Here is a 14,159-nt window from a genome sequence, read left to right as displayed (position 1 = left end):
GAATGGAAAAGTACCTGTAAATATTAAGGTTGGTTCCAAAGGCACATTATTGCTTTATTGTGTAATACCTTCTGGTGACATTGAGGCCTTATTAATAACTAAACATCTGTCACAACTGTAATTATATTTCTTGTGTCGGGATTGTGTTTCTACCATTGTCCTGTTTAAACACGGAAGGGAGGGTGTGAATTATTTAGGCAACTGACTTTGAGTAAATAATCCACCAGCACTGTGCAGGCAGTAAGTTTCTGTCAACTCCTTGCAGAGCCTCAGTGTCACCGCTGACGTTCCCTTGATGTGCTCACAAATCTCTCTGAAAACATCGCCCTGGACCCCCGATGCGGCTGCCCGAGCAACCTGGAGAGGGGAAGCCTGAGAATGAGGAAAAGGGGGGCAGAGGAGCCCCTGGAGGGGGAGAGGAGCCGCCGAGGAGCCCGGCCCCCGACTTCCCCACTTGGCAAGTCTTGTCCCCCAACCCCCCTGGAGAAACGAGCTTTCTCAAGTGTTTGCTCAGGACTTGATTGGTTTCTGCCCGCAGGTAGGGGGTGGTGCAGGGGCGGGGAGCCTTTGCTGCTGAGCGTCCGGAGTGGGGGGAGAGGAGACCTATGGACAGGACATCTGGGCCAGGGCCTGAAAGGACACATGTCTGAGCGGGGTGCAGAGACGATGTCTTGAGCCTGAGAGGCTCAAGGTGTATGGTGGGTGGAGGATGGGTGTGCAGGCTGACTGTCAGGTACCGACTGGGCTGGGCTGATGCTCGCTGGTAGAAAAGCAGCAACGGGTAGCACTTATACAGTGGGACCAGGCGTCAGCATCGAAGCGAGAGTGTCGCATGGGTAATTTCAACTAATCCTCGCAATAACCCCGCAACGGTTATTAACACTGGTTTTACAGGAGAAAAACATTGACTCACTCCAGATCGCCAGACACAGGTAAACCCGTAATTCCTACCTCGGATCTCTGGCTCTAAAACTGATGTTCGTAACCACTGGGCAACCCGGCCTGTCCTCGCTTATAGGTGAGGAGGCCAGTTCAGGGAGAGGGGTTCAAGAGCCAAGCCATAGGCTTCCCTGGCTTCGATCCTGCTCTGTGTGATGCTGGCTTTGAAGAGCTGGTCTGTGCTGAGTCCTATAGACGGGTATGTTCTGAAATGGTCTCCTTAAGCCTGCTGGAAAGGGATTGCCAGCCCTCTGCCACCAACTGTTCATGGTGACTGAATGTGTTTATGGTGGGGCCATGAATTTAAACTTAGGCTTATGAGGGAAAAAAAGAAATAGAGATATTTTTTTAGTATAGCTCTTGATTTTAGCCATTTCTCCCAGGAGCTAGGGGCTGGGCCCAGCACAGGATGCTATAAGAGTCTATTCAGAATCTTGTCCAATACAACCCATTGTTTAGAAGTTCAAAGGTGGGAGCTGGTGAGGGCAGGGCATTCTGACCTGCAGGGTGAACCTTTCTCCTCGACTCTGAGGAAAGGTCTAGAAGAGGCAACGTGAGGCTGGAAATGATCTATGCTGCAGGGCAGGCTCAGCGTGAGTTCTGCTCAGCAAGGTTGGACAGGGACCTGAGCAACCTGGGCTGGGCCTCCTCTCAGCTCATCCCTTCCAAGAGAGGAGCCCTGGTAGGAGGCATGTTTCCAGTTCAAGGGTGAAATTCCAGGTTGGCCTTTACTCAGGCTGGGATAAGTGACAGGGTCCTGGGCATTTGTCCTGGGAAAGGGGGGCATGTTGACGGAAAGAGGTAAGGACTGGATATGACAGACATTTCTGCATGTCCTATGGGGCTGTAACAAATGACAAACATGGCAGATGCTACAGAGGAGGACAGGTTTCTACCATAGTGGCTGTGAATGTATCATACAGCAAATAGACAAAGAAATCTGATGGAGTCAGAAAGACCTTTTTGCTCAGTATACTCCCAAATTAAAAAAATATTTTTCAATTTGTTCCTGTGACTTTGGAATTTAGAATTTTGAGGCCAGAACTGTGATGGGCATGAATTTCACGTGTCTTTGGGAGTAGCACTAGCCCAAGTGGAATGAACCAAACCCCAGCTTCTTCCAAGCCATCAGCTTCTCCTTGGGGCATTAACTCTTTTAGGACCCAAGGCTGAGGTTCTCTAGGGCTCCTGACTGTCCCCATCACATGTTCACCTCCCACCCCAGGCCCCACATAATACTTTTGCATATTCCTTCCTTCCTTGGGATCATGCCCACGCTTTTCTCAAAGATTTCTTGGTGCGGTGGGCAGGCAGGGAGATACAGCTAAAAAGCAGAGGAATGAGATAGGGCCATGGAAGGGAGTCCCATGGTTGTGGTCTCAGCACCAGGGATTGAAGAGGAGAGGGAGGCAGCACAGCCCATTGGGGACATGCTCCCACAGTTTCCAGCAGTGAGGGCCCTCAGAGTACACTGCCCCCCTGTCCTTCAGTCCCTTGCATCAGGGGCCTCCTCAGATCTCAAGTCCTCTGGGCAGTTGCCCAGGTGGCTGTGCCTGGCGTGGGCAGGACAGGCAAACATAAAGCAAGGAGTCGTCTCCTCGGCATGCCCCATCTTCCCACCCCAGATCACTTCACACTTATGGTACCGTTTTGGTTGCAGAAACAGAAGTCGGGCAGAGCTCTCCTAAGTGAAAGAGAAACCTGTTAGGAAGACTTCAGGCAGGGGTTGGGGGAGGTGTCTCATAGAATACAAGGCCTCAGGGATGGCTAAATCGAGGGCCTAGAGGGATTTTGAAAGCCAAATAAAGCTGCTTCTTTCTGCCTGTCCACACCTCTCTGGTTTCTCTGACCATGTGAAAATTATTCCTGTCAAAAAGCTCCCAATTTGGCTTCTGGCCTCAGCTGGGAATCAGTATTGTCTCAATTCCGAATTCCCAGTGAACAGGCTCATTGCTGCCCACTCCCGATCAAATCAATAGTGTCCAGGGGAGAAGGGTGAGAGGTTTGGGACACGGCTGCTTTCACTATAAACATGTGGGTGGAAAAGGGGAGAGGCAGTGACCAGAGTGGTGGGGCACTCCTTCACCCCGGTTCCTGAGACATTGGGTTTCTATTCCATTCTGGAACTTGGTTGGCTATCCATTAGGTGTTGATAAAGTGCTTGCTCTTAATGCTTTAAGTTGCAGTCTTTAAAAGAAGGTGGTCCCCGCTTGACCCAGAGGAGCAGAGTGTCAGTGGTGAATAAGCACAGTGGGCTAGATAAGCACAGTGGGCTGGGGGCACGACCCTGGAGTGTGGAGAGTGACCTTGTACAGGGAGCAGGGACTGGAGAGTAAGACCTACTCCCAGCCTTCCTCCCAGCGGGTTTCTCCTCCGGTGATCAGCCCAGAGAATTGCAGAATCCCCAGACTATCTATTCCTGTGTCTTTGCCAAGGTGTAGCCAGGATCTCTCTTGACATGTCTGGGGGAGATGATCTGTAGTTGGGGGGCTCTTTCTCTTCTACTTTGTTCCATTAAGAGTCTCCCAAGGGCACACAGAATGAAGCCTTGACTTGTCTTGGGCCTGCCAAGGTACCGACTCCTCAATCTGGTGGCCTGAAAGGATGGTCTTCCCCTTTTGTCCAGACTATGAGATCTGGGACTCTTTGGGTCCAGTATGGAGCTGACTTATGGATGGTCAGTAGGCCCAGGAGGTCAGCTAGAAGAGCGACTCCAGGGAATTGAGAGATACCCAGGTGGCTTCAACAAACTACAGCTAAGTAAATAGCCCTACTACTATGGTGCTGCTCCACCCCAATCCAAAGGAAGCTTTTCTAATATGGGGAGAAATGGATGTGCACTATTGATATATGAGCTAAGAATAGCCCATGTTCCAAACAAAGTGTTTTTTAGTATTTTGAAATAAAAACATGTAGACAAAGCAAGGAATTAGAATGCATGACTCATTGCTGACTCTGAAAGCAATGGAAATTCAAAGGGAATTATTTTCTTCCTATTTCTCCCTCCCACCCCTGTTCTGAATAGCTTATAAAAAAGAGTCTCTCATAAACAGGACCCATAAACTCCTCCATGATTTAAGGTTCAGCACAGTGAGAAGCAGAAAGAACTGAACTTTTATTGCTTGGTTACTAAGCTGGCCTCCCCAGCTAGACTGGAATCATTGACCAGAGTCTCCCATGGCCTGCCCATCCTCATTTCTTCTCTGCACGTCTCTCTGTCCTGTCCCTACAAGTATCCAGGGGATTCCATGGACCCACTGTGGTCACTGCTCCTCCCTCCCCCCCAGTGCCTGGCTCTGCTGAACCTCAGCAGACTCAACTCATCAGCTTTAACAAGGATGTTTCATTAATAAGCATTAGCTTGAGGGGCTACATGTTAGGGGAGAGTGTACACTGTATAGCATTGTAGCAGGATGCAGTAGGAGCACCTCCATCAACTCACTGGGTGGTCTCGAGCTCAGTTGTGTGTTGAATGGAAGAGTTGGGTTTTATCAGTGGTGTTCAGTTTTTTTTGCTCACAAAAACCTTGAGGAATCCAATACTTGGAACAGAAAAGAGAGAACCCATTCTGGTTGGAACAAGGTGTGTGTGTGTGTGTGTGTGTGTGTGTGTGAGAGAGAGAGAGAGAGAGAGAGAGAGAGACAGAAAGAGAGGCAAGGTGAGGAGGTCCTCCAGGACCCCTGAGAGGAACAGCAAGATGTTTCGCTTGAAGGCACTATTGGTCGACCTTCATAGCACAATTCCTTAAGAAATGTGTAAAATTCTCACCTCTGACCTCTCCTTGCTGCCACCTGCTTTCCTTGTGATCAATCCCATGCTCCTTGAATACTTTAGCAACTTGTTCAGTCTCATATCTGCCCTAAGTCTTGATGTCATATGGGGAACTGAGATGACCGTGCGGATGACCATACAATACTTTCACCTCCTGTTTCCTCAACTTTAAGTCTGTGACTTTCTTTCCTCTTGACTTTCACTCCCACGGCCTCCACCTTGCCCGTGTTACCCTCTGGAGTACCCCACCCCTGAGAGCTCACGCTGCAGTACTCCTCTCTGACAACCTTGGCTACAGTTCTTTACCATGGCTAGCCCTATTTTGGGATGAGTAGCATACTGAGAGAAAATCCTACAGGGATATGGCACATGGACAGGTGACCCTACAGACTCAGAGCCTTCAACTCCAATAGGTCTCCAGTGTGACTCAGCAGTTTTTCTGCCCTTTTCACCTCTCCCTGCCCATCATTGTGGACAACTGGACCTTCTACCAGTCCAAGGGCCATCTGCCACATGTGCTTGGACATCTGTTCTCAACACCCTCTCTTAAGGGGCCTTATTCCATCCAATGTCCTTCCTCTGTTCTTCAACACCTTGCTTTTTCCTCTAAGCACAAATATTTGCTCTGATGTCACTCTTTTTAAAGAGAAGCAGACATAAAATTTTCTTCACACTTCTTGAAAAATTGCCTACACATGCTTTATTTCTTCCCCTTTCATTTACCTTTCACTCCTCACTCACTGTGACCTGGCCTCTGCTCCCATCAGTCCGCTGCTCGTATTCTGGCTGGAACAAGGAATAGTGTTAGAGCAGAAAGAGCAGTGCCAAGGGACGGGCCAGTTCAAAATTGACCTCATCATCAAAATTTATCTCCTGAGTTTATAAAATCTGTAAGTGCTTGTGGGTTCTGCCTACGGAGTCAGAAGCTTTTTCAAGTAGGACCCCGGAAATCTGCTGCCACCAATTCCCTTCTCACTGGGACCTTCATGGCAGCCCCGCCAAGTCCCCAAGGGCCCCAGTCAGGAGGGTCTGTGCTGCCACGATGCCACACCACCCTTTGCTCACCCTTATCACATTGGCCAAATCTTTTTCCTTTCCCTTTCCTTATCAGCTCCAGCCATCCAATTGGAGCTTCAAATGATCTTAGCTAAGAAATTTTAATCGCTCTTCTGGAGGTTTTCTGACCGATTTCTTGGAAATCTGCCTTTCACTCAGGACCTAGTCACTTCCTTTGTGATTCTCCTAAGGCAACATGTTACAAGTAGATGATCCTCAGAACATGAGTGTAAACAAGTACCCTCTGAAAGTGCTTCACGGTCAGTAAAATTCAGTGATGCTCTAGATCTCCATCTTGGGAGAATATCAACGCACATTAAAATCTTAGAGATGCCCTACAGCAAAGAAAGCAGCTTATCTTTGTCTGACTCAGCCTTTCCAAACACAGTTGGAGCCAGGAACAGTGGGTGTGAGTGAAGATGGGTGTGTGTGTGCGTAAAAGCCTAGAACCCACATACTCAGTGTTTATTCCATTTTCCTAGGCCATACCTCGTTCCCAGGTCAATGCAAATGACACGTAACTGACTTCCCCCAGGCCCGGCGAATGGTTACACTGGTATTGATTCGAACACCATTCGTTGGTGTGCCAGGCTCTGTGCTGGGTGCTGGGGTAAAGAGTTGAATAATCCCTTTCCTCACACAGCTTATAGGCTCATGGAAAAGATGGGTTAGTACTTGCCATAGAGTTTATGTGTTAGGATAAATTCAGGCACAGCGTGTGCCTAGGAGCATGTCAAGGGACACACACACACACACACACACACACACACACACACACACACACAGAGGCGGTTGTATAGCTCCAGGGTACATCATTCATTTATAAAATAAGAATACAATGTGATTAGTACTCCATGAAGTTATTCGATATAATAGGATGGGCATATAGCCATCCAAATATGCATCGTTTGTTGTTATTAATGTGGCCACACTGCTCTGCCAGGTTTTCAGCTCAGGAATTTATTATCAACATCCTGTTCCACTGTGCTGTGATCTATGTAAGCAGTCCCCTCCTGGTGGTTGTTTAGGTTGCTATTTGCTTTCACAAGCAGGGCTGCAACCAGCATCCTTCTATATTTAACCCTACGGACTTGTACAAGTATATCTAAATATAGATTTGCTAGGAGTGAAATTTTTGGGTTAGAAAGTATACACATTTTTTTTCTTTTGTTAGATTTGCCAAATTGTTCCAGAATTATTGTCTAAGGTAGGGCTCCTGAGGACAAGGGACACTGGCGTGGAGGCGAAGGAGGCAAAAGAGGAGGAGGGCTTGAAGGTGACCGTTAATGGGGTCATGTCCCTTAGGAAAGCGAGAGAGCATAGGATCAGGAACACAATCTTCATGAAGAAAAACATTCTATATGCCAAGCCAGGGTGTAAATTATGGATGCCACAGAAAATATTACCAATGATCTCAGCTAAGACATTTTTATCACTCTCTCACCCTCCAGGAGATTCTCTGACCCAATCTCTTGGAAATCCTCCTTTCACGCAGGATTCCTTTACTTTCTGCATGATTCTTCTAATAAAACACACCACAAATCGATGATTAACATCCATATTAATAAGTATTTCCCTAAAAACACTTTCTGGTCAGTAACTCAATTGGTCCCTGGGAACCCGATGTCTTTGGAAGAGCCTTGGGCATCAGGATTCCACATGCCTGTCCTGGCATTTGCTTGGGGGATACAGCAATGGGCCAGAGCGTATCCAGAATCAGAGGGTAAACAAGATGCATGTTCATGCAATGTCCATGCCACCTCATGCCAGATCATCTAAGACAGTTTAATATTAAAACAAAGTCTTTTATGTTATGGTGCAAAATGCTGGTTTTTGAGACAAAACTTTGGACTTCAAAAGTGGTGTCTTACAGGGGACTCTTTTGGGCTATGACTGCATAATTCTCTATCATCAGAAACCCTTTAATGGAAAAACTTAGACTCACTGGGACAGGCCATATTCATCTAGTACATTCCTGGTGTTTGTATAAAATGTTAACTAGGGCATTTTGATCCTATTGAAAAAGTGAGGCCGGGGAAGGGAGAGACAGTGGAGTTCATGCTAATAAATTTGCTGTTAGCAGAAGACAACACTTTACTGCAAGTCCAAGTCAGTCCTGCCCATCACAGAGTCCAAATAGAAGTGGAGATAGACAGAGGCCCCTCAGGCCTGATCTACCAGGGACCTTTCCCTTAATCTCTCCCCCAGAAGCCAAGTCCAGCTCTCTGTTCATGGTCCACACATGTGGTCATCGCAGGAGCCTCTTCCTCCTGAACCTCTTGTCTCTTGGTCCAGCTACTATTGCTTTGTAATAAACCACCCCAAACTCAATGGCATAAACCAGCAAACATCTTATGCTCATGGAGTCTCTGGGTCCTTTGCTCCATAATATCTTGTACCTCTATTGGAAAGAATCAGGAGGCTGGGGGCTGGAATCATGTGGTCACTTGCATGTTTGGTACCTGGGCTGACATGGCTGGAGATGTTCTCAGCTCAGCTGGGAACATCTACCTATGACTTCTCCGTGGGGCTTGTGCTTCTCGCAGCATGGCGCCTGGGTTGAGATGAGCATCCAGGGATGAGCCTTCCCAGGGGACCAACTGGGACTTGGTTGGCCTTTTGTGACTTTACCCTGTAAGCATCACTTCTGGTGTATTTTAGTGGTCAAAGCAGTCTAATTTTCTTAGATTTAAGGACTGGAAACATAGACAGCACCTATCGGGGAGAAGGTTCAGAAAGTTAGGGACCAGATAGCAAAATTACACTTGTCCTTCACGGATGCTGGGTCCTCTGCCACCTGCTCCAGGTGATGTACCTCTTCCAGCACCTTCTGGTTTCCTGCTGGGTGGCGCGGGAGGAGGGGGTGCTGGGGGAGTAGAAACAGGGGCCTTCCTAGTGATCTGAGAATCCTGTGGATGGCTCGGAACATTATTATGTTAGACAAGTGTTTGTCTCCTTCAACTATCCTAACCTGGAGTGTGCCAGACCTCAGGAGGGGGAAGGGCAGGGCGGAAGCACCCGCGTTGGCACATATAGGAACGTATGGACGGAGACAATAACCGGGACAGGTTTTCAGGAAAAGTGATGACACAGCACATTCCAGGAGGGAGAGTGGCCAGGTCATGCGGCACATGCTTCTGCAAGTGGAACCCTCCACAACTCTAGGAGGCTCTTAGAGAATATAATTAATTGGGCCCTGGGCACCCAGGCCTTTGATGGGACTTATTTAAGGGAAAGCAGTCACTGGTCCCATTGTGCTGAGGTTACTCTAAGGTTGGCCACAGGGTCATCTTCTCATATTACATCCGGGGAGACAGCTGGGTGTCAGATCTGTGCTGAAGCCAATTCTGGCTACCTGCTCCCATCCAGGGGCTTAGCACCCTTTCACCCCGTGCAGCCTCACTCCAGGTCCACGCCGGGGACTCCGGGACCCCCATCTTCTCTCAATACGCTGCAGCCACCACCTCCCCAGTCTCTGGTGGGGGGAGTGCTGGAGAGAAAGCTCAATTTCCTCTGCTGTACCCTCTCTCAATTCCCCACAACACCGCTAACACACAGCAGATGTATATAAATCACAGACTTTACTGAACATTTGGGAATAACTGGGAGATTGAAATGTAGGAAGAAATCACAATATACAGAGAAATCTTCTTAGAGTCAGAAAAATAAAAATCTTTTTAAGAGGTTTTCCATGCATAGATCCCTTTGCCAGCCCGGTGAAGCCTGTGAATTATACTTTTAGTGCATGAAATAGAGTCATTAAGGTAACCACAAAGGAAATAGTTTAAGTACCGTATTAAAATATTAAACAAAACAAACGTGTGATGTAATAATGAATGTGCTTCTCTGCTAATGCGTTAAATAATGAGATCCAGCAGTGGGTGTAATAACTATCGTAATTCTGAAGCACTGGAGTGGAAGTGTAAACGACAGTGTGAAATAATGTGCTACGACAGGAACCTGATAGGACTAGATTAGTGGCAAAGTCACAGTGCTGCTAATTCCACTGTGCTTGTGACTTGCACTGATAACTGGGGGGGGCGGGGGGGCGGGGGAAGCTAGATTCCATTTAGAGGTTTACAAAAATAAAGGTGCATTCTTTATAAAAAATTTTAAAATTTTCTATATGTTTTCATTGATTTTTAGAGAGAGAGAGATAGAAATATCAATGATGAGAGAGAATTCATTGATCAGCTGCCTCCTGCATGCTCCCTACTGGGGATGGAGCCCACAACCCGGGAATGTGCCCTGACCGGGAATTGAACCGTGACCTCCAAGTTCATGGGTTGATGCTCAACCACTGAGCAACATGGGCTGAGCTTAAAGGTCTATTCTTTCCCATACAAATTCAAGGACCCCTTGAATCCACATCCTCAAGCCTCCAAGGTCCCTCAAGCCTCCCATCTGGTGTGTTTTTTAGCTGTGTTTCCAGCCTCATTGGCAGCCCTGCCCTCTCATTGCTCAAGCCAGTGCTCTTTCCTTCAGGCCTCCCCAGGGAAAATTTCCATTCCTCTTTAGGAAATTGGATCCCCCTCTATAGCATCCGTCTCCCTCTGACCTCCTCTCCCACAGGGACAATCCGTAGAACTCAGTCCACCCCGTCGTAGGCCATAGGAATGATATTGTGGCAAAGCATCACACTGGTGCGTGTTAATATGAAGGCTAAGCCCAAGTCAGGGACTTCTTACCCCGGGTCAGAACGACAGGCTCGAGACTTCTCAGGGAGACAGGAGGCTTCAAAGCCAGCCCTCCTGGGCAGAGACAACTTGTACGATTAAAGGTGCAGACCTCTGAATGTTTCTCCCAGTGTGAGGAGATCCCTCTGACCACCTTTCAGGTTTAATGGTGAGGCTGGAGCCAGGAAGGAGGAGCATATAACCCAGGAGAAATAAAGGAAACTTCTCTCCATTTTCTGGTGAGAGGTTAGAGGAAGAAGGAAAAGTGATAGGGAGGTAGGAGAGTTTCAAGGATGTTCTGCTTCCACCTTTCCCTCTCTTGGCACCCAGGGACAGGCTCCTGCCTCACCCCTCCATGGGGCCTTTGGGAGCCCACCAGACAGGGCACCTGCCACAGGATGCTGACTCTGTCTAGCTAAATGCGTGGGGAGTGGAGAAAGGTAGCTCCCTGGGTCTCGCTGTGGGGCAGACACTGAATGGAGAGCTTGCTAGTCTGCTGCACAGAATAGACGATGGATGCTCCCTCCCCTGGCCAGACCTGGATGGGGGCGAAGCGAAGACCCAGGGATGTGCAGCCAAACAGAGCTGAGAGGAGCCAAATAGTAAGGGCAGGTACCAGGGCTCCTGAAAGCATTGCACACACTAGAAGAAGGAGCCCAAGTGGCCAGTTCTAAACTTCAGGTTTGGAGACCAACAGGACACCTGTGACCATGGGACAAGACACATCACCCTGGAAGACAATATGAGAGACTACGCATTCTTTAAAATAAACTTTATTTTTTGGGGGTGGACATCTTTAGATTTACAGAAAATTTAAGAAGGTAGTAGTTGTACAGAGTTCTCCTATACCTAACCCTCATGTGTTCCAATTGAGGAACCGATATTGATACACTGTGATTAACTAAGGCACACACTTCATTCAAATTTCCTTAGGGTTTTCTCTAACACCCTTTTTCTCTTCTGGGATCTCATCCAGAATATGACATTCCATTTAGTAGTCACACCTCTTTAGGCTCCTCTTAGCTGCGACAGTTTCTCAGACTTCCCTTGTTCTTGATGACCTTGACGTTTTGAGGAGTACTGCTCAGGTGTTTTGCAGAATGTTCTCAATGGGGATTTGTCGCATGGCGACACTGGGTTTACAGGTTTAGGGGCGGAAGACCACAGAGGTAAAGTGCCGTTTTCATTACTCATCGTATCAAGGGTACATACTATCAATGTGACGTCACCCTTGATGTTGATCAACCTGCCTGACGTAATGTTTGTCAGCATCCTCCACTGTAAAGTACTAATTTCCCCCTTTCCTTACCGTCCTCTTTTGAAAAAAGTCCTTATGCACAGACTACACTTAAGCAACGAGGAGGGCAGAGTATCTACATAAACTATTTGGAATTCTTCTGTACAGGAGATTTTGTCTCTTTGTCTCTATTTTTTAATCATGTATTTACATACATACGGACTCATGGATGTTTATATTTTAAATAATAAGCCATTACAGCTTAATCTGTTTTTTTGCTGGAATGGCTGTTGCCTTGGCCATTGGGAGCGCTTGGTTCCTGTGCTTCGAGCACTTCCTCACTTTCTGACACTGGAACATGCTCCAGCCTCATCTTGTGCATTTCCTGCCCCAGTTCCCTGGCCCGGTTTCCTATAGAGAATGGTGTTAGAAACCAAGATCTGAGCACTAGGTGTGTTTGTTGCTACTGTGATATTATTGCTTCTAGGCCCTTTCAGCTCACAGAACAAGGAAATATACACGTGTGTATAACCTATGTATATGCATATATCTATATGTATTTCTGCATGTAACCATCTGTGTCCAGATAAAGGTAAACATGAGTTTATACTGATGTCTCCAACTCTAATCCATCACCACGTGGATCATTCTAGAATCCTCTCCTCGCTTATTTGTAAACTCCCACTCTAACAGTGAGAAATCTGGCTCCCACCGTCCACCATCCATTTACGCAGTTGGCCCTTGAACACTGCAGGGGCTCGGGGCACTTAACCCCATGCAGTTGGAAATCCACGTATAACTTTTGACTTCTCCAAAACTTAACTACTAATAGCCAACTGTTACCTGGGAAGCCTCACTAATAATGTAAACAGTTGAGTAACACACATTTTGTATGTTATATGTATTATATACTGTACTCTCAGAATACTAAGCTGGAGGAAACAATGTCATTAAAAAAATCATAAGGAAGAAAATTCATGTATAAGTGGACCTGTGTAGTTCAAACAGTGTGGTTCAAGGGTCCACTGTACTTAATTGTTTAATTGCAATACAGATGTTTAGCAGCATCAGAATTAACACAAACACTAGTGGGAAACAACTTCATCAACTAAAATGCTTGTGTGTAGTTTCTTTGCCCTTAGTTTTACAGATTCTACTCACCTCCAAAGTAACTTATGTCAGCACTCCCACCCCGCTTTCCTCCGCGAGGTTGTTGCACACCCTGTAATACAGATTAATCTGTCACATTCTATGTTTCATCCTGGGATTCTGCTGACCTGCTCAATGACTTCTAAAATGTGCATACATTAAGGCTCACTCAGGGCTGAAGTTCAATGGCTTTTTGCCAAATGCATATTGTCATGTATCCACATTTGCAGTATCGTGTGGAATAGTTTCTCTGCCCTAAAAAATACCCTGGGCTTCACCTATTCATCCCTCCTTCTTTACCCCAAACTCCAGAAACCACTCATCTTTTTATGTCTCTATAATTTTGCCTTTTCCAGATGCCATATAATTGGAACCACACGGTACTTAGCCTTTTCAGACTGGCTCCTTTCATTTGCATATAGGGTGTCCCCCAAAATGTATACACACACTTTGACTAATTATAAAGGCAGTGTTTATTAAATACATTTCATTTTCAAAATTGAGTTATCAGCTGTTAAAGTGTGTATAAATTTTTTTGGACACCCTATATATTCACTTAAGATTCACCCATGTTTTTTTGTGGCTCGATACCTCATTTTTATTGCTGAATAATATTCCATTTTACAGATGCACCATAGTTTATCTATTCACCTACTGAAAAACATCTTGGTTCCATTCAACTTTTGGTGATTATAAATAAAGCTGCTATAAATATATAAATCTCTATATACTTATATAAATTTATAAATAAATATTATGCTATAAATCTGGGTGCAGTTTTTGGATAAAAACTTAGGAGTGTGATTGCTGGATAGAATGATAAGACTATGTTTAGTTTTGTAAGAAACTTCCAAACTGTTTTCCAAGGTGGCTGCACCATTTTTGCATTCCCACCAGTGAGGAAGGAAGTTCCTCTTGCTTTACATTTTCACTAGCAACTGGTATTGTCTTCTCAGTTTTGGATTTTAGCCATGTTAACAGGTATGTAGTAGTATCTCATTTTGAATTTGCATTTCCTAATGACATATATTTGGAGCATCTTTTCATGTACTCGTTTACCATCTGTATGTTTTCTTTGGTAAGGTTTCTGTTAAAACCTTTTCCCCATTGTTTTCATTAAGATGTTTGTTTTCTTATTGTTGAGTTTAATGATTTCTTTGTGTAATTTGGCTATAAGTCCTTTATTAGATACATGTTTTTCAAATATTTTCTCCAGATCTGCGGTTTGTCTTCACTGTCTAAGCAGGGTCTTTTGCAGAGCAGATTTTAATCCTAATAAAGTCCAACTTACTAATTTTTTTTTCATGGATCATGCTTTTGGTGTTTTATCT

At 46.0% G+C, this 14,159-nt stretch overlaps 1 protein-coding gene across 1 annotated transcript in view; it reads left to right on the top strand.

Annotated features, from left to right (window-relative positions):
* The first annotated feature begins 302 nt into the window (after positions 1-302).
* The window catches only part of CALN1 (calneuron 1), a 379,805-nt gene continuing 365,948 nt past the window's right edge, over positions 303-14,159 (top strand). Inside the window, exon 1 of the mRNA XM_087815617.1 lies at positions 303-461. Within this exon, the coding sequence (XP_087671743.1) occupies positions 339-461 (123 nt within the window). The 5' untranslated portion in view covers positions 303-338. The remainder of the gene's footprint in view (positions 462-14,159) is intronic.

The sequence above is a fragment of the Miniopterus natalensis genome, chromosome 3, assembly GCF_054644295.1.
Source record: "Miniopterus natalensis isolate mMinNat1 chromosome 3, mMinNat1.hap1, whole genome shotgun sequence".
NCBI lineage: Eukaryota > Metazoa > Chordata > Mammalia > Chiroptera > Miniopteridae > Miniopterus > Miniopterus natalensis.
This window is presented reverse-complemented; position numbering and strand designations above follow the sequence as displayed.